Source organism: Haliotis cracherodii, unplaced genomic scaffold (assembly GCF_022045235.1).
Source record: "Haliotis cracherodii isolate W230 unplaced genomic scaffold, xgHalCrac1.p SCAF_1, whole genome shotgun sequence".
In the NCBI taxonomy this organism is placed as follows: domain Eukaryota; kingdom Metazoa; phylum Mollusca; class Gastropoda; order Lepetellida; family Haliotidae; genus Haliotis; species Haliotis cracherodii.
The window spans coordinates 18,975,476-18,997,514 of record NW_027266264.1 but is presented as its reverse complement, the minus strand read 5'-3'; the positions used below and the strand labels follow the sequence as shown (position 1 = coordinate 18,997,514).

Sequence of the window (22,039 nt, the reverse complement as noted above, 5' to 3'; positions counted from 1 at the left end):
ATATCCTCCGCTCTAATGAAGATTCCGGGTTGTAAACGGCAGGATGGTCGAAATGGTCACGTTGTGACTTAATACATGTTCTCTGATTAACTCAAATATATTTCCTGCAGGTGATTACCTATTTTGGTGTGATGCACATTCTTCCAACAAGAATATAAAGAAAATGAACATCAAAACGAAGAAGATATCAGTCCTACTAACGGGAAAGACATACTATGATGCAACATATTTTGAGGGAAAACTTTACATCGTTGCTCGAAGTGACAGGTATAAACGAGTGAGTGAGCGAGTGGGTTAGGTTTTACTTCGCTTCGAACAGTATTTTAGTGACATCATTGCGTGGCAGCGTAATGTGTTCCAACCAGCGTGATAAAATGTTGTTGACAATTCACGAACTATAATCAGAGCGAATCTAGGATTCGAACCACAATCATAGGTTTCTGGCACGCCTTATGGACACCTATGCACATCATAATGAGTCGTCTAGGCTAGAAATCAATTTCTGCATCAGCTACTTTTAATACGACTGAGATCATTGATTCGTATTGATGTATGAGTAACTGTATCCTTACAGGTCACACTTCTTCACATTGTCCGAAAATGGTGGCCAAGAAACATCGGTCAGTCTTCAACGGATCATGTCAGAATGGAGAAGAATAAAAGTGATACGATATTATGGTAAATGTCCTCAGACTCTATTTATTCACACATTTTGATTCACAACTATACAGTGATTATGGTACGGCAATGGTCAGCTGGCATCTTCCATTCAGGAATTTGGCCATCCTGCCCAGTTTCTGTCCGAGGATCAAGTTCCAGCTCACATAAATAAATATAAGCGACAAAACCCTGAGTTTCCATTTTCATAAAAAACGCTCGACTCCGACTCCCTCATGAGTATGTACGTGTCTGGTCAGCCTGCATTGTCCGGTACCTCCGCCACGAAAACATGCTTCAGCGGCCAATCGGCCATCGTCTAACGTACTTTCAGGCAGCTGACAAGCACATGACCTTATTTGTATTGATATTTCTGTGCGCATATGCGTTTAAGGACTGACTTAAGTCACACGACAACATGGCGAACCAGAACCCTCCTAAGTGTTGTTCACCTCCGCAAGGTCTAAGGCATGACTTAACTATCGGCAGTCTAACACTTTAACCCTTTAGATGTCTATCATTTGAATATATGGTCTTATGTAATAAGTGACCTTGTTTTCATCTGAACAAAGGACACATGTCGATACCTGGCCCATTATGCAGCACCGAACATCTGCTGTGTGTACTAACATCCTACAGAAACAATCACAACGATAAGAATAATTTAAGCCACGTGCTTAGCACACACTGGCTCTCTTGCCAATAGTAAACATTTATTATCGGAAACATACGTGATATATACGGGTACCCCGGAAGTCGTACGAAGCCAAATGTGTTTAATTTGTCGGGTCAAACAAGACTGGGAAATAGAAATTTTATATTTTGTATGTGTATTGTCTTAATATCAGGAGAATGTGCTGGAGGACACTATGGAATCACCTGTAATTCTACCTGTGGAATGTGTTCTGGGACGGATACCTGTGACACAGCAATTGGACATTGTCCCTCAGGATGCCAGGCCGGGTGGACAGGAGACAGGTGTGACACAGGTGAGCAGACATACGATATGATACTATTTCTTCAAGAGTGTGAGACTGGTAAATAGGGCATCTATTTCTCCTCAACGTGCGCTAGATGTGAAATTGGGACCATGTGCAGCAACCTGTATTTCAACCAAGTAAGTTCCGTGCAAACCAATCACATTTTGTGTTGTTCTTTTGTCCACATGCCATACTTTTACGTTTTAATACAGAATGTGAGGACGGTCAACATGATGTAAATTCCACTCAGTCATGCGCCCATTGTGAAGACGCAAGTGTATGCGACAAGTTCAGTGGACAATGTCCGTCTGGGTGTCGACCAGGGTGGAGAGGCGAAAGGTGTGACACGGGTAAGTCAGCAATACAGAGGTGAATCGGTATTACACGGGTGAATTACCAATACACAGGCGAGTCTGCAATGTTTGTTTGTTGTTTAAAGCCGCACCCAGAACTATTCCACAAATATCCAGCAAATATATCGAGTCTGGACCAGAACATCCCGTGATTTATCATCGAGCGATGCGATTACATGCATCAATCAAGTCAGCGATTCTGATTACCTAATCCCGTCAGTCGCCTCTTTTGACAAGCATATTGCAATAGTGGGTTTTAACGTCACATCCAAAGTTTAATGTAGTCATATAGCGACGAGCATGCACGTGTGATAATGTTACGTCATGAACATTCACTTTGTTAATGGAATTTGACGTACTATAGATTAATACATTTTTCCAGTCTCTGTTTATTCTGATCAGATTTTATACATGCTGCCGTGATTTAGCTGTGGTATTAGGAAATATATTCTCAAACGCCGATCAAATACCGCCACCTTGTGTTGTATTTATGTGTATGATGGTATTCAAGCCATTGGGGTTTGAACACACCTAACAATTGTGTGTGTCGAATGTGTCTATAAATTCTGTCTTGTATGTTTTCAGAGTGTGAGGATGGGTATTATGGCTTCAACTGTACATCGATATGTGGCAACTGTTCCGGTGAAACTGTTTGTGACCATGCCAGTGGAAAGTGCCCCTCTGGTTGTCAACCTGGATGGATTGGCGACAGATGTACCATAGGTTGGTGAAGTCTACGTTGTGTGTAGCTGAACATGGGTAGATGTGGTGGCCACTTCTTTGTATTGTACATGCATTATCTGCAATATGTAAAGAATGCAGGTCATGGTAAATCCGGGCCAGACTCAATCCACGGTTGGCGAACTCTACGTTGTGTGTAGCTGAACATGGGTAGATGTGGTGGCCACTTATTTGTATTGTACATGCATTATCTGCAATATGTAAAGAATGCAGGTCATGGTAAATCCGGGCCAGACTCAATCCGCGGAAACTTATGTTTTTCGGAAGACGTGACTTAGAATAGATGGGAGTCGTGCAATCCTTGACTTGGTTGACGTTGCTCGTAAATAGCTACTAGGTAAGGTGTACGTTAACAAAACGGGTTGTTCTTGTGTGTATTACATGTACATGTTTGAGGGTCATTCAATTCATTACCACAAATCTTTGTACGCTTTACAGTTCATATTTAGTGGTATATTTCGGGACTTTTTGCATTTACTGCGTGCGTATTTCGGGGCTCGTTGTTTAAACTGTCAATATAAATTGTCAGTGCAAGAGATTAACCATACTAGATTATATACTGGCGGGTTTGAAAACAACATTAACCAAGTTACGTTCAATCTTCAGTTGGAAGTGTTTGTTTAACCTTTTTATGATTTGGATGTAATAATAAAGACCATATTGTTTTGTTCAAGGTACATGCACACCTACGTACCAAACCTAAGCTAGCATACATCCTGATTTATTTACCTTCCAGAATATTGTGATGGGTATTTGTTCGACTGTAGCTCAACTTGTGCTACCTGTAAGGACGGAAAAGTATTTTACAAGGAGAGTGGACATTGTCCATCAGGGTGTGAGCCAGGTTGTCTGTTAACACGTCTGGGAAAAGAGTTTCTTCAGTTAATCATTTGGATGGAATAAATTGTGTTTTTTTTTCAAACTAAGCAAACCTTTACTTTCCAGAATGTAGCGATGGGTATTTTGGTTTCAACTGTAGTTCTACTTGTGCTAACTGTAAAATCAAAACTGTCTGTAACAAGAATAACGGGCATTGTCCATCAGGGTGTGAACCAGGCTGGTCCGGCGACAGATGTAACAAGGGTAAGTTTCAGATGCCTCCAGGGACTGAAAGCGTCAGTTCAGATTTCACATAAAAACTCCGCTGAGACCTGTATCTCTTCAGGCTTTCCTCCCACACCAAGCAGACAACTCGGTCATGATATAACTGAATAAATGTTCAAAACAGTGTTCAATCACTCACTATGTGGGCAAAGGGTGGCCAAGTGTTTAGCATGCTAGCATGAGACACAGGTAATGCGCTCGATTCTCTTTACTTTGAAACTGCTGTTGAGTACTGTCGTACAATTCTGCCTGTTACAAGACTATTTATCATTTAATCAGGTAAAGTTGTTGTCCTGGTCACTGATTATGATGGCGGTATCTACAAATACAGCTTGAGCGGTGACGTCGCAACGCCAATGAAGCCATCCTTTGTAGAAACCTCTATGAAGCCCTTGAGCTTAGACTACGACCCTGTCTACAGACAAATGTACTGGGAGAGACGATCTACGAAAACGATTATGAAGGCAGATCTGGACGGTCGGAACATGCAGACTGTTTACAAAATGAAATCATGTGAGTTTATGATTAAATATAATATAGCATATCAATGAAGAATCTGTTCTTGTTGAGGCTGTTTTCTGCCTTGTTGAACATGTTTGGAACCATCCGAAAATTCATAAAAGTTGAAAATAGCAAATAATCATATTGCAGTGGCACGTGCAGGATACAGATGTTCTAAGTGCCAGTGGCATCAATTCGTCACGAGGCCATTAAAGTACAGATGCTGCAAATAATTATTTTTATTTTGATATTTTCAAAGCAAAACAAAAGATTTCATCCAATTTTTCACCATCACTCTGTATCACACGCGCAAATTCTAAACAAATTTTATCAACAGCTCTTCGAGACATGGCTATCGACTGGGAAACCAGACAGTTGTTTTTCGCTGATGATAAGGCCCTTGCCATCTTTTGCCTGAATATGACGAGCAATGCTGTTTCAAGAATCATCGGCGCCACAAATAAAGGAGTTCATTCTCTTGTTTTGGATACTTCACGAAGGTCAGAAAGCTAATTGCTTTTCACAGTCTACTTGTGTAGGAGTGCGGAACAGAATATGTCCTACATACACGTCTTGCCGTATGATACCCCGAAAAATAATAATCCTGCGTCATGCATGGATGAACAATTGCCTTGCCTTTGCGTGTGTTTGTGATGGGTAGAGAGTTTTGTCGCTTGTATGTATAGAAGGCTTATTGAAATGAATTGCTTAACGTCAAATATTTACGAACTCTGAATTGTTGTAACTGATATCAATTTACTACCCTTCGACTTATAATTGTAAATTGGCTACTGGATACTTGCATTTCATGGCCAGATAACTTTCTTTGGGCCTCGTTTTGGATACGACTTACAAGACGAGCTGAGAGGGGTGCGTGAATGTTGCTTTACGTCGCAGCTTGCCATATAACAAGTATAACTGCGGACAGCTTACGAAACGATCCACATGTTGTCAGGGTATGAAGACACACGATCAGAAAGGTCACATATTGAAGCCATCCTATCCTAATCAGTCGACTTAGCCGTCAAGCATGGAGTGCTAGGACCTATACTGCCTCGGAATCTCACCTGGGAGACAGGCAGATTTTCCTAGGGACCTATTTTAGGGATCTCCATTGAGCTCAAGCATGGAACTATATTGGGTGGTTTGAATCAGTCTCTCATGATTTCATGTTCTAACTCTCTTGTTCGATTCCAACTATATTTTAGCTTGAACATTAAAGGCTATGGAACACAGGCTTGAATGTAACAAAAATGAATAAAGAAATATTTTCAGACTCATATATTGGAGCGATGTGGGACGTGCACAGATTGAGCAAGCGACATATGAGGGAACCAACAGAAAGGTGCTTACACATACCGGATCGGATTGGCCAACGGGACTTGTCATAGACCTGCAAGGTATGTTGTGATACTGTATATTTACCTAAATTCCGTGTTCACCCAATACAATGATATGTTGTTACCTTTGTTTGAATGTCATACTTTAATTTTCATAAACTCGATCCTTTTCTCAAATAAACGTAGGAGGATGAGAGATGTATTGTCATCAACATTTTTGTTTAAATGTATTTTCTTCTTCTATATTTGACGCTGGGATTACACTCGTAAAGTACATGCTTATTGAAAAGAGAGTAATAGAAATGTATGACAATTTCGGCATACACAGATAAGTGTTCAATTTTTTTGTAAAAAGCAAAGATAATTTTGAGACATGCTTATTATATAACATTGTCCTTTCTGTTTATTCTATATTCAGTGGAATAGACACTTACAAGGAGAGACACCACATTGTCATATTCCCTCAAATATTAATGGATAGCTCGTCCGAGGTTTCATTAGCAGTCGTGGGATAAAAGACGACCTTGGTGAAATATACCCTCCGGTAATATGAAGATTGGGGGTTTATTAACGGCAGGATTGTCAAAATGGTCACGTTGTGACTTAATACATGTTCTCTGGATAACTCAAATATATTTCCTGCAGGTGATTACCTATTTTGGTGTGATGCACATATTTCCAACAAGAATATAAAGAAAATGAACATCAAAACGAAGAAGATATCTGTACTAATAACGGGAAAGACATACTATGATGCAACATATTTTGAGGGAAAACTTTACATCGTTGCTCGAAGTGACAGGTATAAACGAGTGAGTGAGTGAGTGAGTTAGGTTTTACTTCGCTTCGAACAGTATTTCAGTTACATCAATGCGTGGCAGCGTAATAACATGCGTGATAACCAGCGTGATAACATGTTGTTGACAATTCACTAACTATAATCAGAGCGAATCTAGGATTCCAATCATAAACATAGGTTTCTGGCACGCCTAATGAACGCAGCTATGCACATCATAATGAGTCGTCTAGGCTAGAAATCAATTTCTGCATCAGCCACTTTAAATACGACTGAGATCATTGATTCGTATTGATGTATGAGTAACTGTATCCTTACAGTTCACACTTCTTCACATTGTCCGAAAATGGTGGCCAAGAAACATCGGTCAGTCTTCAACGGAACATGTCAGAATGGAGAAGAATAAAAGTGATACGATATTATGGTAAATGTCCTCAGACTCTATTTTTTCTCCCGAGGTGATACACAACTATACAATGATTATGGTACAGCAATGGTCAGATGGCATCTTGCATTCAGGAATCTGGCCAACCTGCCGAGTTTCTGTCCGAGGATCAAGTTCCAGCTCACATAAATGAATATAAGCGACAAAACCCTTTCCATTTTCATAAAAAAACGCAAGATGGCATGAATCCGACTCCCTCATGAGTATGTACGTGTCTTGTCAGGCTGCACTAATTAATGATCTAATTAGTATCAATATTACTTTGCGTATATATGTTTAAGAACTGACTTAAGTCACACGACAACATGGCGAACCAGAACCCTCCTAAGTTTTGATCACTTCCGCAAGGTCTTAGGCATGACTTAACTATCGGCAGTCTAACACTTTGACCCTTTAGATGTCAATCATTGGAATATCAGGTCTAATGTAATAAGTGACCTTGATTTCATCTGAACAAAGGACACGTGTCCATACCTGGCCCATTATGCAGCACCGAACAGCTGCTGTATGCACCAATAGTAATAATTCAAGCCGAGTGCTTAACATACACTGGCTCTCTTGCCAATAGTAAACATTTATTATCGGAAACATACGTGATATATACGGGTACCCCGGAAGTCGTACGAAGCCAAATGTGTTTGTCGGATCAAACAAGACTAGGAAATAAAAAAATATATTTTGTATGTGTATTGTCTTAATATCAGGAGAATGTGCTGGAGGACACTATGGAATCACCTGTAATTCTACCTGTGGAATGTGTTCTGGGACGGATACCTGTGACACAGCAATTGGACATTGTCCCTCAGGATGCCAGGCCGGGTGGACAGGAGACAGGTGTGACACAGGTAGGTGTTATAGTGTCTGCAAACAAAGTGAGCAGATATACCATGTGATGCTATTTCTTCAAGAGTGTGAGACTGGTAAGTATGGCATCTATTTCTCCTCAACGTGCGCTAGATGTGAAATTGGGACCATGTGCAGCAAGCTGAATGGACTTTGTACTTCACAGTGTTAATCATGTTCACTTGGCCATATGTGTGACTCAGGATAGTTAGTAGTTACATATCTGTGTATTTATGTGCACCCGCAGTCGTTATTTGTATTTTGGTTGAATTGTGAAGATCAAGAAATGTACAGGTCATTACGAGAGTATTTGATATTTTAAATACAAATACAGTTCTGCAGTTAACACAGATGTGTTGTCAACTGAAGAGGCTTATTGTAATCGTCAATGTCAAGATTTGTAATCAATTCTCTATCACATGATGCATCTTGAAATCAATGGAACAGACTTTTTTCACTTCATCATCGACGCTTTTAATCTTATAAAGAATCTTGTAAATTGTGAAAAATATTTAATAATTACACGTTATATTTTTCATCCCTGAAACTAGACTAACAATATGAGTCCTCATCCTTTTGGACTTCAAGCCATCAGGAAACCAGCAGGGAGAAAAGGAGATAAAACCCAACTATGTTCCATGCAAACCAACCATATTTTGTGTTGTTCATTTGTCTACATATCATACTTTTACGTTTTAATACAGAATGTGAGGACGGTCAGTATGGCGTAAACTGCATCCAATCATGCGCCCAGTGTGAAGACGCAAGTGTATGCGACAAGTTCAGTGGACAATGTCCGTCTGGGTGTCGACCAGGGTGGAGAGGCGAAAGGTGTGACACGGGTAAGTCAGCAATACAGAGGTGAATCGGTATTACACGGGTGAATTACCATTACACAGGCGAATCTGCAATGTTTGTTTGTTTGTTGTTTAAAGCCGCACCCAGAACTATTATCCAGCAAATATATCGAGTCTGGACCAGAAAATCCCCCGTATTCGTCGATCGATGCGCTTACATGCATCAATCAAGTCAACGAGTCTGACCATATGATCCCGTCAGTCGCCTCTTACGACAAGCATATAGCAATAGTGGAGTTTAACGTCACATCCAAGATTAATGTGGTCATATAGAGACTTACATGCATGTGTGATAATGTAACACCATGAACATTCACTTTGTTAATGGAATTTGACGTACTATAGATTAATACATTCTTTCAGTCTCTGGTTTGTCTGATCCAATTCTATACATGCTGCCGTGATTTAGCTGTGGTACCTGGGAACACCCATCAAATACTGCCACCTTGTGTTGTATTTACGTGTATCATGGTATTCAAGCCATTTGGTTTTGAACACACCTAACAACTGGGTGTCTAAGGTCTCTTTAAATTCTGTCTTGTATGTTTTCAGAGTGTGAGGATGGGTATCATGGCTTCAACTGTACATCGACATGTGGCAACTGTTCCGGTGAAACTGTTTGTGACCATGCCAGTGGAAAATGCCCCTCTGGTTGTCAACCTGGATGGATTGGCGACAGATGTAACATAGGTTGGTGAAGTCTACGTTGTGTGCAGCTGAACATGGGTAGAGGTGGTGGCCACTTATTTGTATTGTACATTCAGTGACTGAAACAGGTATTATAGAATATAACGTGCTTTCAATCACTGGTTTGCCTGATCCGATTCTATACATGCCGCCGGGATATAGCTAAAACTGTGTTGTTTACAGCGGACAACATTCATGCACTGACTCACTGTTTGTCATAATTTATCTTCTCTTGAAGAATGTGAAGGAGATCCTCGTGGATTTAACTGCACATCAAGCTGCGGGAAGTGTGAAGATGGAGAAGTCTGTGACAAGGCAAGTGGACAGTGTTCCATTGGCTGTGAACCCGGTTTGAGTGGGGAAGGAGGTTCCACAGGTGAGCTTTCAACATACCTGTTTTGAAGAGTACCCAATACAGTAAAGTACGGTTATAACGAACTCAAAGGGACTACTAATTTTAGTTCGTTATAACCGTAGTTCGTTATAAACATATATACAGCAGAACTACAGCAAATAGTCGGGACCAAAAAGTAAGTTCGTTATGTCCGTTGGTTCGTTATAAGCGTGTTCGTTATGACCGTACTTTGCTGTATATGTATTCTTGAAAAAGCTGGATTCTAGTTATCCAGTTACAACTGAATCGTCAAATGAAGACACTGTTCCAACGAACCGTACTTCCATGTACATTGATCTATGTGTGTGCTAGGCACCAGGAAGTATATCCTAAAACACCGTTCAAATACAGCCACCATGAATTTATGTGTATAATTGGATTCAAGTATAATGGGAATACAACACGCCTAACAATTGTGTGTGTCCAAGGTCTCTTTAAATTCTGTCTTGTATGTTTTCAGAGTGTGAGGATGGGTATTATGGCTTCAACTGTACATCGACATGTGGCAACTGTTCCGGTGAAACTGTTTGTGACCATGCCAGTGGAAAATGCCCCTCTGGTTGTCAACCTGGATGGATTGGAGACAGATGTACCATAGGTTGGTGAACTCTACGTTGTGCGTAGCTGAATATGGATAGATGAGGTATCGACTGATTTGAATTGTATATACATTATCTGCAATATGTAAAGAATACAGGTCATGGTCAATCCGGGCCAGAATTGGTCTGCAGTTACTTATTTTTTTTGTAAGAGGTGATTTAGAATAGATTTATTTATAAATTGATACTGGGTTGGAGTAAGTTAATAAACAACTGTTTGTTCTTCTGTGCATGACATGGTTAAGGGTAATTAAATTCATTACATGTACCATAAATCACGGTACTCATCACAGTTAAGTGATTTAAGTGATTTATTACACGAACATTTGCATTAACCGGGTGATGTTGTAGTCCATTGTGTGACATTGCTGCCTTCAAGCCCCGACGCCGTGGTTCGTTACCTTACCCCGACGACTGACACATTTGTTTTATTATTAGTGATTGTGGTGTAAATATATATACTGAACAACAAAAGTTCCTGTTTGCAACAGATAAAAGAATTCTGTAAGTGTTCAAATGGTTTAATTTGCCATACTGACTTCAGAAAAAGCGTGATTTCAATGTCAATTTTCAAATCAATAGCGTGTGTATCCACCTCTGGTTGCGATGCAAGCAACACATCTTCACGTCTCATGGAATGGACCAGGTGTCGCACAAAGTCCTGTGGGATATATGTCAAAATCTGCTGGAGTGTCTGTGGAACACGTGGTTGACGTCGAAGACGCCGATCCATCTCATCCCACATGTGCTCGATGACATTCACGTTTGTTTTGGTGAAGAAAATCCTGAGCAAGTCGAGCAATATGAGGCCGGGCGTTGTCATGTTGAAAGGTAATGCCTGGGCCATGACGACGCTGAAACGGTAGAACAACAGGGCCGATGATCTCGTCGCGGTAACGCTGTCCATTGAGATTTCCCCCTGCCACTATCAAACCGGTCCTCTGTCTTGCTGTAATCCCACCCCATACTATAACGCTGCCGCCCCCGAACCGATCTATTTCCATGACACAATGATTGACGTAACGTTCACTTCGACGTCGGTACACTCGAATCCGTCCCTCGCTGTGGCTGAGGTGAAAACGAGACTCGTAGGTGAATAGAACTTGTCCCCACTGCATGGCCGTCCAGCGTAGACACTGTCTACACTACTGTAGACGTGCTTGACGGTGGTTTCCTGTCAAAATGGGACGTCTGGCGGGTCTTCTGGCGAAAATTCCTGCACGTACGGTTTGTGAAGATATTCCTCGAAGGCCAGGGATGCTTCTTGCAGTCACTGTTTCTGGCTGGAATCGATTTCGTAGGTATGTTGTTCGAATCCAGTTGTCTTGTCGATTATTGGTTACACGTGGCCTGCCACTCCGAGGATGGTCGCTGACTGCATTCGTCTGTTGCCAACGTTGCCATAAACACCAAATGGTGTTTCTGTGGACGTTGAATTGTCTTGCAACATCACGTCGACTCGATCCTGCATCAAGCATACCAGTGGCTCGCAGACGCTTATTTTCGGACAGGCGTGGCATTTCGTAATGTTGAATAATTGTGTCATTTTGTTGTTTTTCTGAGTGATTGTTGTCAGCACGATGCTAAACAATACATATGGAATCTTGTTAACGCACATGTTTTTATACCCATTCTTGGGTAGTGAAATGGGGCTTCCATAAAAGTCAACTTTTGCATGGAATGCATGCTTTTCTGTAGCAGCTGCGTTTTTGTGACTTGATTCCATACATGTACTACAATATTAAAAACCAAACTTTACTTGTTTGAAAAATACACTAAGTCTAAAATGTTGGTGTCACAGAAAATTTTGTTGTTGAGTATATTATGTAAATTCACTTTCACAATAACAGATGTTTGATTGCGTTAAGAATTATTCTTCAAATTAAGCTTTCGAGATGCATGTATTTTTCTCATTCTACAGTATATTTCCGTGGACCGTTCGTTAAAATAAAACTCAACACATTTGCAGAATGTCCAAATGGCAGCCATGGATTTCAATGTCAACACACCTGTATCCGATGCCTGAACAGAGAGCCATGCGACAAGGCTACAGGTGATTGCATTGGGGGATGTGAGGCTGGCTGGACAGGAAACAAGTGCAACAAAGGTATGTTCATCCTTCAGAGGGAAGTGTTTGTTTAACCGAGCAGGATATTTTCTCAATTACTTTCTTTGTAACATACATCCAAATTTCCTTATCTTCCAGAATGTAGCGATGGATATTTTGGTTTCAACTGCAGCTCTACCTGTGCTTCGTGTAAGGACGGAACTGTGTGTAACAAGGAGAGTGGGCATTGTCCATCAGGGTGTGAGCCAGGCCTGACTGGCGACAGATGTAACAAGGGTAAGATCCAGATCTGACTGTCGAGCTTTGAGCTTTTGGAAAAAACCCAATTAGTCTTTGAGTCCGCTGGATACACTGCTTACGACCATCAAATCATACAATCATATCAGGTATGTAGTTACCTTATTCAATTACACATAAACTGACATTTCATTACGATGAACACAACTGGACATATTTGCAGAATGTCCTAATGGCAGCTATGGAGTTGAATGTCAACATTCATGCAGCCGATGCCTGAACAGAGAGCCATGCGACAAGGTTATAGGTCGTTGTATCCATGGATGTGAGTCTGGCTGGACAGGAAACAAGTGTAACAAAGGTATGTTCAAACCACATGGGAAAAGGGTTTCTTCATCCTTCCAGGGTTAACTATTTTGAAAAATGTTTTCAAACTTAGCAAACCTATGAAAGGATGTCTCTTGAGTCCTCTACCTTTACCTTCCAGAATGCAGCGATGGGTATTTTGGTTTCAACTGCAGCTCTACCTGTGCTTCGTGTAAGGACGGAACTGTGTGTAACAAGGAGAGCGGGCATTGTCCATCAGGGTGTGAGTCAGGCTGGACTGGCGACAGATGTAACAAGGGTAAGTTTCAGATCCCTCCTAGGACAGGATACATAGTTTTGAGCTATCGAATTAAACAATTAAGCTGACAACATTGAGTCCCAGAAAATGAGTGAATTGATTTCCGCCAGATACACCCTGGCTGCACAAGACAATGAACTCGTAAATTCGCATCATGTTTGAGGTAACCAATCTCAATTATACAAAAACAGACCTCTCAGTAAGATAAGAACTGACCTTGTTTGCAGAATGTCCTAACGGCAGCTATGGAGTTGGATGTCAGCATTCATGTAGCCGATGCCAGAACAGAGAGCCATGTGACAAGGTTACAGGTCATTGTATCGACGGATGTGAATCTGGCTGGACAGGAAACATGTGTAACAAAGGTGGGTTCAAACCTCAGAAAGAAAAGGGTTTCTTCAACGTTGTCTAGTTAACTATTTGGATGGATTTAAAGAAAAGACTATTTTGTTTTCAAACATAGCAAACCTATGAAAGGCTGTCTCTTGATTCTTCTGCCTTGACCTTCCAGAATGTAGCGGTGGATACTTTGGTTTCAACTGTACTTCTACCTGTGCTAACTGTAAAGGCGGAACTGTCTGTAACAAGGAGAGTGGGCATTGTCCATCAGGATGTGAGCCAGGCTGGATCGGCGACAGATGTAACAAGGGTAAGTTCCTGTCGAGCTTTGAGCTTTTGGAATAAAACCCTTTCCATATTCAATAGAAATCTCTCCTAAAAGTTGAGTAGATTGGAGGATTCTGACTATATCTTGAGCATAGTGATCAATTATTGATGATACCAGGTGTTAGCGAAAAGGAGAGCAACTGAATTACAGTAATATGATGAGATCAGCTCAAACAACACTTTGACAAGATACTGACGTGATGCGTAGACAGGCAATTATGTCGGCTGCGACCAATTAACACCTGAGTCAATTAACTCAACATTCTAATGAGTGAAGAAACTCGGCTGGGTTAAATAGCGGGAAATAAACACAGACGGCATATCCCTATAATAACTCACTTGGACTATAAAATAGACGAGAACGTCTGAACATCAAATGTCTGAAAAACTAAAGATTCAGTCTCTTTGACTGAACAAAGAAATACAAAAAATCTTCAAAAGCTGGACAATCAAGGGAAGGTTGGTTATCCACAGATTACTAGAATAACTGAGCATCGGAAACCCTCGTAACTAAATTTAGCTCAATACAACCAGAGTAAGTCAGTAGAAGTTCAAAGGTGCCTCCTAACCACTTACTTACGAAAACTGAATTTCGACGTGACCACCCCGAAGCAAACTGACCCTTAAAAACGGCCTAACGAGTCTTTCGGGGTAAACACACAAGATCCAACAGAAGCACATATATACTGCGTGCGGACCTTAGAGAGGTCAATCTCTCTGGACAGCTGGGGAATACAATAGTCCGAGGCACTTTGCCAAACTGTGTTTCTAAAAATGGGTAAAACACGAATAGCAAACTAACTACAATATTTATTTTGAAGATGTATGTATCAAAATAAGCGCTGAACATAAGCTAGCCAACGGTATCATTAAAGACAGGAAACAAGCTATGTACAATTATTGAGGAGGCAAAAAGTATCATAAATACATGAGAAATATCTGAGTGCACATATAAATTCCCCAAATGTTAAAAAATCGTAGTTATAAAAACATTTTCAACACATGAATAAGGTGGAGAACATGTATCGGATAACATAGATCCAGTCAAACATGGTATGAGTGTGCCAGTAAATGACAAGAGAATGAAACAGTCGGGCCACTAAATCTCTGACTGTACAACACCAACCACCTTACTTTGCCGAGTGGTGTTCAAATAAAGCCGGGGAGCAGAGCGGCCATTGGACCGTGACACAAGCAAAATAACCACCTTGTGTCAAACAACTTCTGAGCAAGAGTCGTATGACGTCTTGGAAGAAAGAGGTGGCTCGATTGTGTCTCAAAAGTTATGAAATGTAAACACCAAAGGTTGCAGGTTCTAAAATAGTGCGTGACATGAAGGACAGTTGACTATAGGAAAGTTATATGCATCCCTCTTGTCATACATTCTTGTGAAGAGTGTTTTGTCACTCTGAATCTTTGAACACAGATCTTAATATCAAACAGATGAGGCGGTATCACTGGTCTCCTTTACGTCTAGTTCAGGTGAGTAAATCAGTGGAAGGGAATTGGTTATTTTATGGTTATTGAACGATATAAGATCATCGATATACCTGAAGCTTAAATTAAACTTCTTGGCCAAATTCCCTTGTTTTGACTTTGCCAATCCGAGCAGAAATTCCGATTTATATGCATAAACAAACAGATCAGCAAGAAGGTTAGCACAATTGGTGCCCATGTGGATGCCTACCACTTGCCCCCAAATGTTTCATCGATGCTATCAGCAATTCCAGCATTTCGCATACTGTTTTGCAGTAAACTTCAGATAACATTTGCTTTCATTTGTGACACATTGTCCTGAACCGCTGAATAGAGATATGAAAAACAATAAGACTGACAGTCAGTGTGTTCCCTGTATGCACACTGTCTGCATACGACCACCACCTCATAAAATGATGTTAGGTATGTAGTTACCCAATTCTACACAAACTGACATTTCATTAAGATAAAAAGTACTGGACATATTTGTAGAATGTCCTAACGGCAGCTATGGAGTTGGATGTCAACATTCATGCAGCCGATGCCTGAACAGAGAGCCATGCGACAAGGTTACAGGTCGTTGTATCGACGGATGTGAGTCTGGCTGGACAGGAAACATGTGTAACAAAGGTATGTTCAAACCACATGAGAAAAGGGTTTCTTCATCTTTCCAGGGTTAACTTTTTTGAAAAATGTTTTCAAACTTAGCAAACCTATGAAAGGATGTCTCTTGAGTTCTCTACCTTTACCTTCCAGAATGCAGCGATGGGTATTTTGGTTTGAACTGTAGCTCTACCTGTGCTTTGTGTAAGGACGGAACTGTGTGTAACAAGGAGAGTGGGCATTGTCCATCAGGGTGTGAGTCAGGCTGGATTGGCGACAAATGTAACAAGGGTAAGTTTCAGATCCCTCCTAGGACAGGACACATAGTTTTGAGCTATCGAATTAAACAATTAAGCTGACAACATTGAGTCCCAGAAAATGAGTGAATTGATTTCCGCCGGATACACCCTGGCTGCACAAGACAATGAACTCGTAAATTCGCATCATGTTTGTGGTAACCAATCTCAATTATACAAAAACAGACCTCTCAGTAAGATAAGAACTGACCTTGTTTGCAGAATGTCCTAACGGCAGCTATGGAGTTGGATGTCAGCATTCATGTAGCCGATGCCAGAACAGAGAGCCATGTGACAAGGTTACAGGTCATTGTATCGACGGATGTGAATCTGGCTGGACAGGAAACATGTGTAACAAAGGTGGGTTCAAACCTCAGAAAGAAAAGGGTTTCTTCAACGTTGTCTAGTTAACTATTTGGATGGATTTAAAGAAAAGACTATTTTGTTTTCAAACATAGCAAACCTATGAAAGGCTGTCTCTTGATTCTTCTGCCTTGACCTTCCAGAATGTAGCGGTGGATACTTTGGTTTCAACTGTACTTCTACCTGTGCTAACTGTAAAGGCGGAACTGTCTGTAACAAGGAGAGTGGGCATTGTCCATCAGGATGTGAGCCAGGCTGGATCGGCGACAGATGTAACAAGGGTAAGTTCCTGTCGAGCTTTGAGCTTTTGGAATAAAACCCTTTCCATATTCAATAGAAATCTCTCCTAAAAGTTGAGTAGATTGGAGGATTCTGACTATATCTTGAGCATAGTGATCAATTATTGATGATACCAGGTGTTAGCGAAAAGGAGAGCAACTGAATTACAGTAATATGATGAGATCAGCTCAAACAACACTTTGACAAGATACTGACGTGATGCGTAGACAGGCAATTATGTCGGCTGCGACCAATTAACACCTGAGTCAATTAACTCAACATTCTAATGAGTGAAGAAACTCGGCTGGGTTAAATAGCGGGAAATAAACACAGACGGCATATCCCTATAATAACTCACTTGGACTATAAAATAGACGAGAACGTCTGAACATCAAATGTCTGAAAAACTAAAGATTCAGTCTCTTTGACTGAACAAAGAAATACAAAAAATCTTCAAAAGCTGGACAATCAAGGGAAGGTTGGTTATCCACAGATTACTAGAATAACTGAGCATCGGAAACCCTCGTAACTAAATTTAGCTCAATACAACCAGAGTAAGTCAGTAGAAGTTCAAAGGTGCCTCCTAACCACTTACTTACGAAAACTGAATTTCGACGTGACCACCCCGAAGCAAACTGACCCTTAAAAACGGCCTAACGAGTCTTTCGGGGTAAACACACAAGATCCAACAGAAGCACATATATACTGCGTGCGGACCTTAGAGAGGTCAATCTCTCTGGACAGCTGGGGAATACAATAGTCCGAGGCACTTTGCCAAACTGTGTTTCTAAAAATGGGTAAAACACGAATAGCAAACTAACTACAATATTTATTTTGAAGATGTATGTATCAAAATAAGCGCTGAACATAAGCTAGCCAACGGTATCATTAAAGACAGGAAACAAGCTATGTACAATTATTGAGGAGGCAAAAAGTATCATAAATACATGAGAAATATCTGAGTGCACATATAAATTCCCCAAATGTTAAAAAATCGTAGTTATAAAAACATTTTCAACACATGAATAAGGTGGAGAACATGTATCGGATAACATAGATCCAGTCAAACATGGTATGAGTGTGCCAGTAAATGACAAGAGAATGAAACAGTCGGGCCACTAAATCTCTGACTGTACAACACCAACCACCTTACTTTGCCGAGTGGTGTTCAAATAAAGCCGGGGAGCAGAGCGGCCATTGGACCGTGACACAAGCAAAATAACCACCTTGTGTCAAACAACTTCTGAGCAAGAGTCGTATGACGTCTTGGAAGAAAGAGGTGGCTCGATTGTGTCTCAAAAGTTATGAAATGTAAACACCAAAGGTTGCAGGTTCTAAAATAGTGCGTGACATGAAGGACAGTTGACTATAGGAAAGTTATATGCATCCCTCTTGTCATACATTCTTGTGAAGAGTGTTTTGTCACTCTGAATCTTTGAACACAGATCTTAATATCAAACAGATGAGGCGGTATCACTGGTCTCCTTTACGTCTAGTTCAGGTGAGTAAATCAGTGGAAGGGAATTGGTTATTTTATGGTTATTGAACGATATAAGATCATCGATATACCTGAAGCTTAAATTAAACTTCTTGGCCAAATTCCCTTGTTTTGACTTTGCCAATCCGAGCAGAAATTCCGATTTATATGCATAAACAAACAGATCAGCAAGAAGGTTAGCACAATTGGTGCCCATGTGGATGCCTACCACTTGCCCCCAAATGTTTCATCGATGCTATCAGCAATTCCAGCATTTCGCATACTGTTTTGCAGTAAACTTCAGATAACATTTGCTTTCATTTGTGACACATTGTCCTGAACCGCTGAATAGAGATATGAAAAACAATAAGACTGACAGTCAGTGTGTTCCCTGTATGCACACTGTCTGCATACGACCACCACCTCATAAAATGATGTTAGGTATGTAGTTACCCAATTCTACACAAACTGACATTTCATTAAGATAAAAAGTACTGGACATATTTGTAGAATGTCCTAACGGCAGCTATGGAGTTGGATGTCAACATTCATGCAGCCGATGCCTGAACAGAGAGCCATGCGACAAGGTTACAGGTCGTTGTATCGACGGATGTGAGTCTGGCTGGACAGGAAACATGTGTAACAAAGGTATGTTCAAACCACATGAGAAAAGGGTTTCTTCATCTTTCCAGGGTTAACTTTTTTGAAAAATGTTTTCAAACTTAGCAAACCTATGAAAGGATGTCTCTTGAGTTCTCTACCTTTACCTTCCAGAATGCAGCGATGGGTATTTTGGTTTGAACTGTAGCTCTACCTGTGCTTTGTGTAAGGACGGAACTGTGTGTAACAAGGAGAGTGGGCATTGTCCATCAGGGTGTGAGTCAGGCTGGATTGGCGACAAATGTAACAAGGGTAAGTTTCAGATCCCTCCTAGGACAGGACACATAGTTTTGAGCTATCGAATTAAACAATTAAGCTGACAACATTGAGTCCCAGAAAATGAGTGAATTGATTTCCGCCGGATACACCCTGGCTGCACAAGACAATGAACTCGTAAATTCGCATCATGTTTGTGGTAACCAATCTCAATTATACAAAAACAGACCTCACAGTAAGATAAGAACTGACCTTGTTTGCAGAATGTCCTAACGGCAGCTATGGAGTTGGATGTCAACATTCATGTAGCCGATGCCTGAATAGAGAGCCATGTGACAAGGTTACAGGTCGTTGTATCGACGGATGTGAATCTGGCTGGACAGGAAACATGTGTAACAAAGGTATGTTTAAACAACAGAAGGTAAAGGGTTTCTTCAACGTTACTGGGTTAATTATTTGATGGATTGAAAAGGTTTTTTTTTCCAAACTTAGCAAACCTGTGAAAGCATGTCTCTAGATTCTTCTACCTTGACCTTCCAGAATGTAGCGATGGGTACTATGGTTTCAACTGCAGTTCTACTTGTGCTAACTGTAAGGGTGGAACTCTCTGTAACAAGGAGAGCGGGCATTGTCCATCAGGGTGTGAACCAGGCTGGACCGGCGACAGATGTAATAAGGGTAAGTTGCAGACCTGGCAATCGTGTTTAGAACTTTTCAATGAGCACTCTTGAGCAGGATTGAATTGGCAATCAATGGGTTTTCGATTGGACTGAGTTTTTACTCATCTCAATCTGTATCTGGCAGTGTGTGCTGAGCAATATTTTATTTATCAATTGCAAATAAAAGTGTCGTTTTTCTATAACTGATATACTATATTTCAAAAGACCCCATTTGTGGAATCAAAGTTCAAGCATCATTTTCATGAGAAGGAGAAAACCAGAATTCTGTGGTGACTTGTAATAGAAAGCTACCTAATGAACATCACGAATCCTGCTTATACACTCTTCAAAGAGACACACAGGTAGATTTTTAGTAATTTTTTTGTACCTAATTAAGTCGATATTTTTTTTTGATATCATAGGAGCTCGATAGTCACACGTTTTCGTTGTACAAAGGCATTGAAAACTGTTCATCGTCATGTCACATAAGGCCACAAGGTTGCGCTGAACTCAGTATCTCGTGTGACCGCCCCGGCCAGCAATCACGGCTCTGCATCTCCGCGGCACTGACTGGATAAGTGTACGAATTCTGTCCTGCGGAATTCTGCGCCATTCTACTTGTAACGCAATGACCAGTTGCGGGAGTGTTCTGACGTACACGTCGATCGAGTCCATCCCAAAAGTGTCCTGAGTCTCAGTATTTTCGAACTTGAAATATGTTGACAATTGATTGACAAATTATTGGCTTATGCTTGCCTTTTTCTATAGCCACTACCACGCCTTACGAATGCCATAACTTTCACGTGTATTTGGCTTTACCATGACATTGTTGGACAAGTGTGAAAACAATGCTATTGAAGATATTGCAAATCGACAATGGCTGCGTTTTGACGCACCGTTTTTCGAATATCAGGCCACCAACATTTTCCAATAATATATATCCAATTTATATACCGGATTATTTGTGTAGTCAGATTCAATGAAAGACATATTACGTGTGCGTTTCTTTTTTTAAAGAGTATATATCTACAAGATGTCCGAAAGTTAGCATGTAATATGCCTTGTTTTAAAACCCAAACTGGACTATAAATAGCGAGGTATTTTGCGAGAACTGGCAGTTTAACGGGCGGTGAACGATCATCTTGAATAGCAAAAGTACAACTTTAACATCTAAACCGTGGCAGACAGTTTTGCCCTACTCCAATCAATGTAACAAAATTCATTTTATACTTTAAATCATTACACTACATCTGATGTTAAGGTGTTAAATATTCAGTAGTCTATGTTCAATGAACCCCAAATACAAAAGTCGGCGGAATTTGCCTTCGGTTAGCTGACATCGTGCAGGAAAATAGTGTCAAACTCAAACATAGCACAACGTCTTGATGTGTCTGCTTGCTTGCAATGAAACTACCCAAAAAATACCAAATGATATCACAAAGACGTTACGTTTCAACAATTAACACATACCCATATACAGTAGACGATTGTATCATGCAGATATATTATGTTCTTTGACACCAGATAATATTGTAAAGAATGTTAATGCGTTGAACATGTTTGAATGGAAACTATTTTATATCGACCTTGTCACAACGGCACAAAACAATCTGCGAGCCGTTTTTTAAATAACATATGACAAGAGAATTCGAAAATTAAAAAAATCATTATTTGACTACTGAAACCCGATAATAGTTTGCATGTATTATTTTCACATTTGGCCAAAAATACAAACGCGCCAGGTATAATCATTGTAAAAGTGACAATATATTAACTTACCTATATATATAAAAGTCATAATATCAATTAAATGTAGTTTATTTATAGATAGATCTATCACCTGTATACATGTAATAATTTATAAAATTTGACATGTCAATGAATAGCTTACACAGATACATAATAAATTCATTCTCGATTCTATTTCTATTTCAAATACTATAAAATTTTCCATTTTAAATATATAGACAGGGCTTGTGCATAGATATATTTTATGAAATGTCAATGTACACTTCAGGAGAGAAGTGCATGGTTCTAAACGCAATCGCGTATAATTTCCCGGGGCACACTAACAACAGTTTCGTCAAAACAGTCACGATTGAACAGTCCTGTCTTTC

General features: G+C 40.4%; 1 protein-coding gene across 5 annotated transcripts in view; it reads left to right on the top strand.

Moving 5' to 3' along the window:
• LOC139474026 (cell death abnormality protein 1-like) overlaps nt 1-22,039 on the top strand; it is a 52,811-nt gene that overhangs the window by 24,071 nt on the left and 6,701 nt on the right. For 3 of the 5 annotated variants that reach the window (XM_071256884.1, XM_071256891.1, XM_071256897.1), the window contains exons 5-34: nt 111-267; nt 575-678; nt 1,506-1,646; nt 1,850-1,987; nt 2,576-2,713; nt 3,677-3,814; nt 4,115-4,348; nt 4,674-4,836; nt 5,612-5,736; nt 6,322-6,478; nt 6,793-6,896; nt 7,622-7,762; nt 8,465-8,602; nt 9,170-9,307; nt 9,543-9,680; nt 10,159-10,296; nt 12,267-12,404; nt 12,504-12,641; nt 12,826-12,963; nt 13,090-13,227; nt 13,455-13,592; nt 13,739-13,876; nt 15,862-15,999; nt 16,126-16,263; nt 16,491-16,628; nt 16,775-16,912; nt 18,898-19,035; nt 19,162-19,299; nt 19,527-19,664; nt 19,804-19,941. In XM_071256884.1, the coding sequence (XP_071112985.1) occupies nt 111-267; nt 575-678; nt 1,506-1,646; nt 1,850-1,987; nt 2,576-2,713; nt 3,677-3,814; nt 4,115-4,348; nt 4,674-4,836; nt 5,612-5,736; nt 6,322-6,478; nt 6,793-6,896; nt 7,622-7,762; nt 8,465-8,602; nt 9,170-9,307; nt 9,543-9,680; nt 10,159-10,296; nt 12,267-12,404; nt 12,504-12,641; nt 12,826-12,963; nt 13,090-13,227; nt 13,455-13,592; nt 13,739-13,876; nt 15,862-15,999; nt 16,126-16,263; nt 16,491-16,628; nt 16,775-16,912; nt 18,898-19,035; nt 19,162-19,299; nt 19,527-19,664; nt 19,804-19,941 (4,224 nt within the window). The remainder of the gene's footprint in view (nt 1-110; nt 268-574; nt 679-1,505; nt 1,647-1,849; nt 1,988-2,575; nt 2,714-3,676; nt 3,815-4,114; nt 4,349-4,673; nt 4,837-5,611; nt 5,737-6,321; nt 6,479-6,792; nt 6,897-7,621; nt 7,763-8,464; nt 8,603-9,169; nt 9,308-9,542; nt 9,681-10,158; nt 10,297-12,266; nt 12,405-12,503; nt 12,642-12,825; nt 12,964-13,089; nt 13,228-13,454; nt 13,593-13,738; nt 13,877-15,861; nt 16,000-16,125; nt 16,264-16,490; nt 16,629-16,774; nt 16,913-18,897; nt 19,036-19,161; nt 19,300-19,526; nt 19,665-19,803; nt 19,942-22,039) is intronic. The other 2 variants (XM_071256904.1, XM_071256912.1) reach the window with 2 other exon arrangements.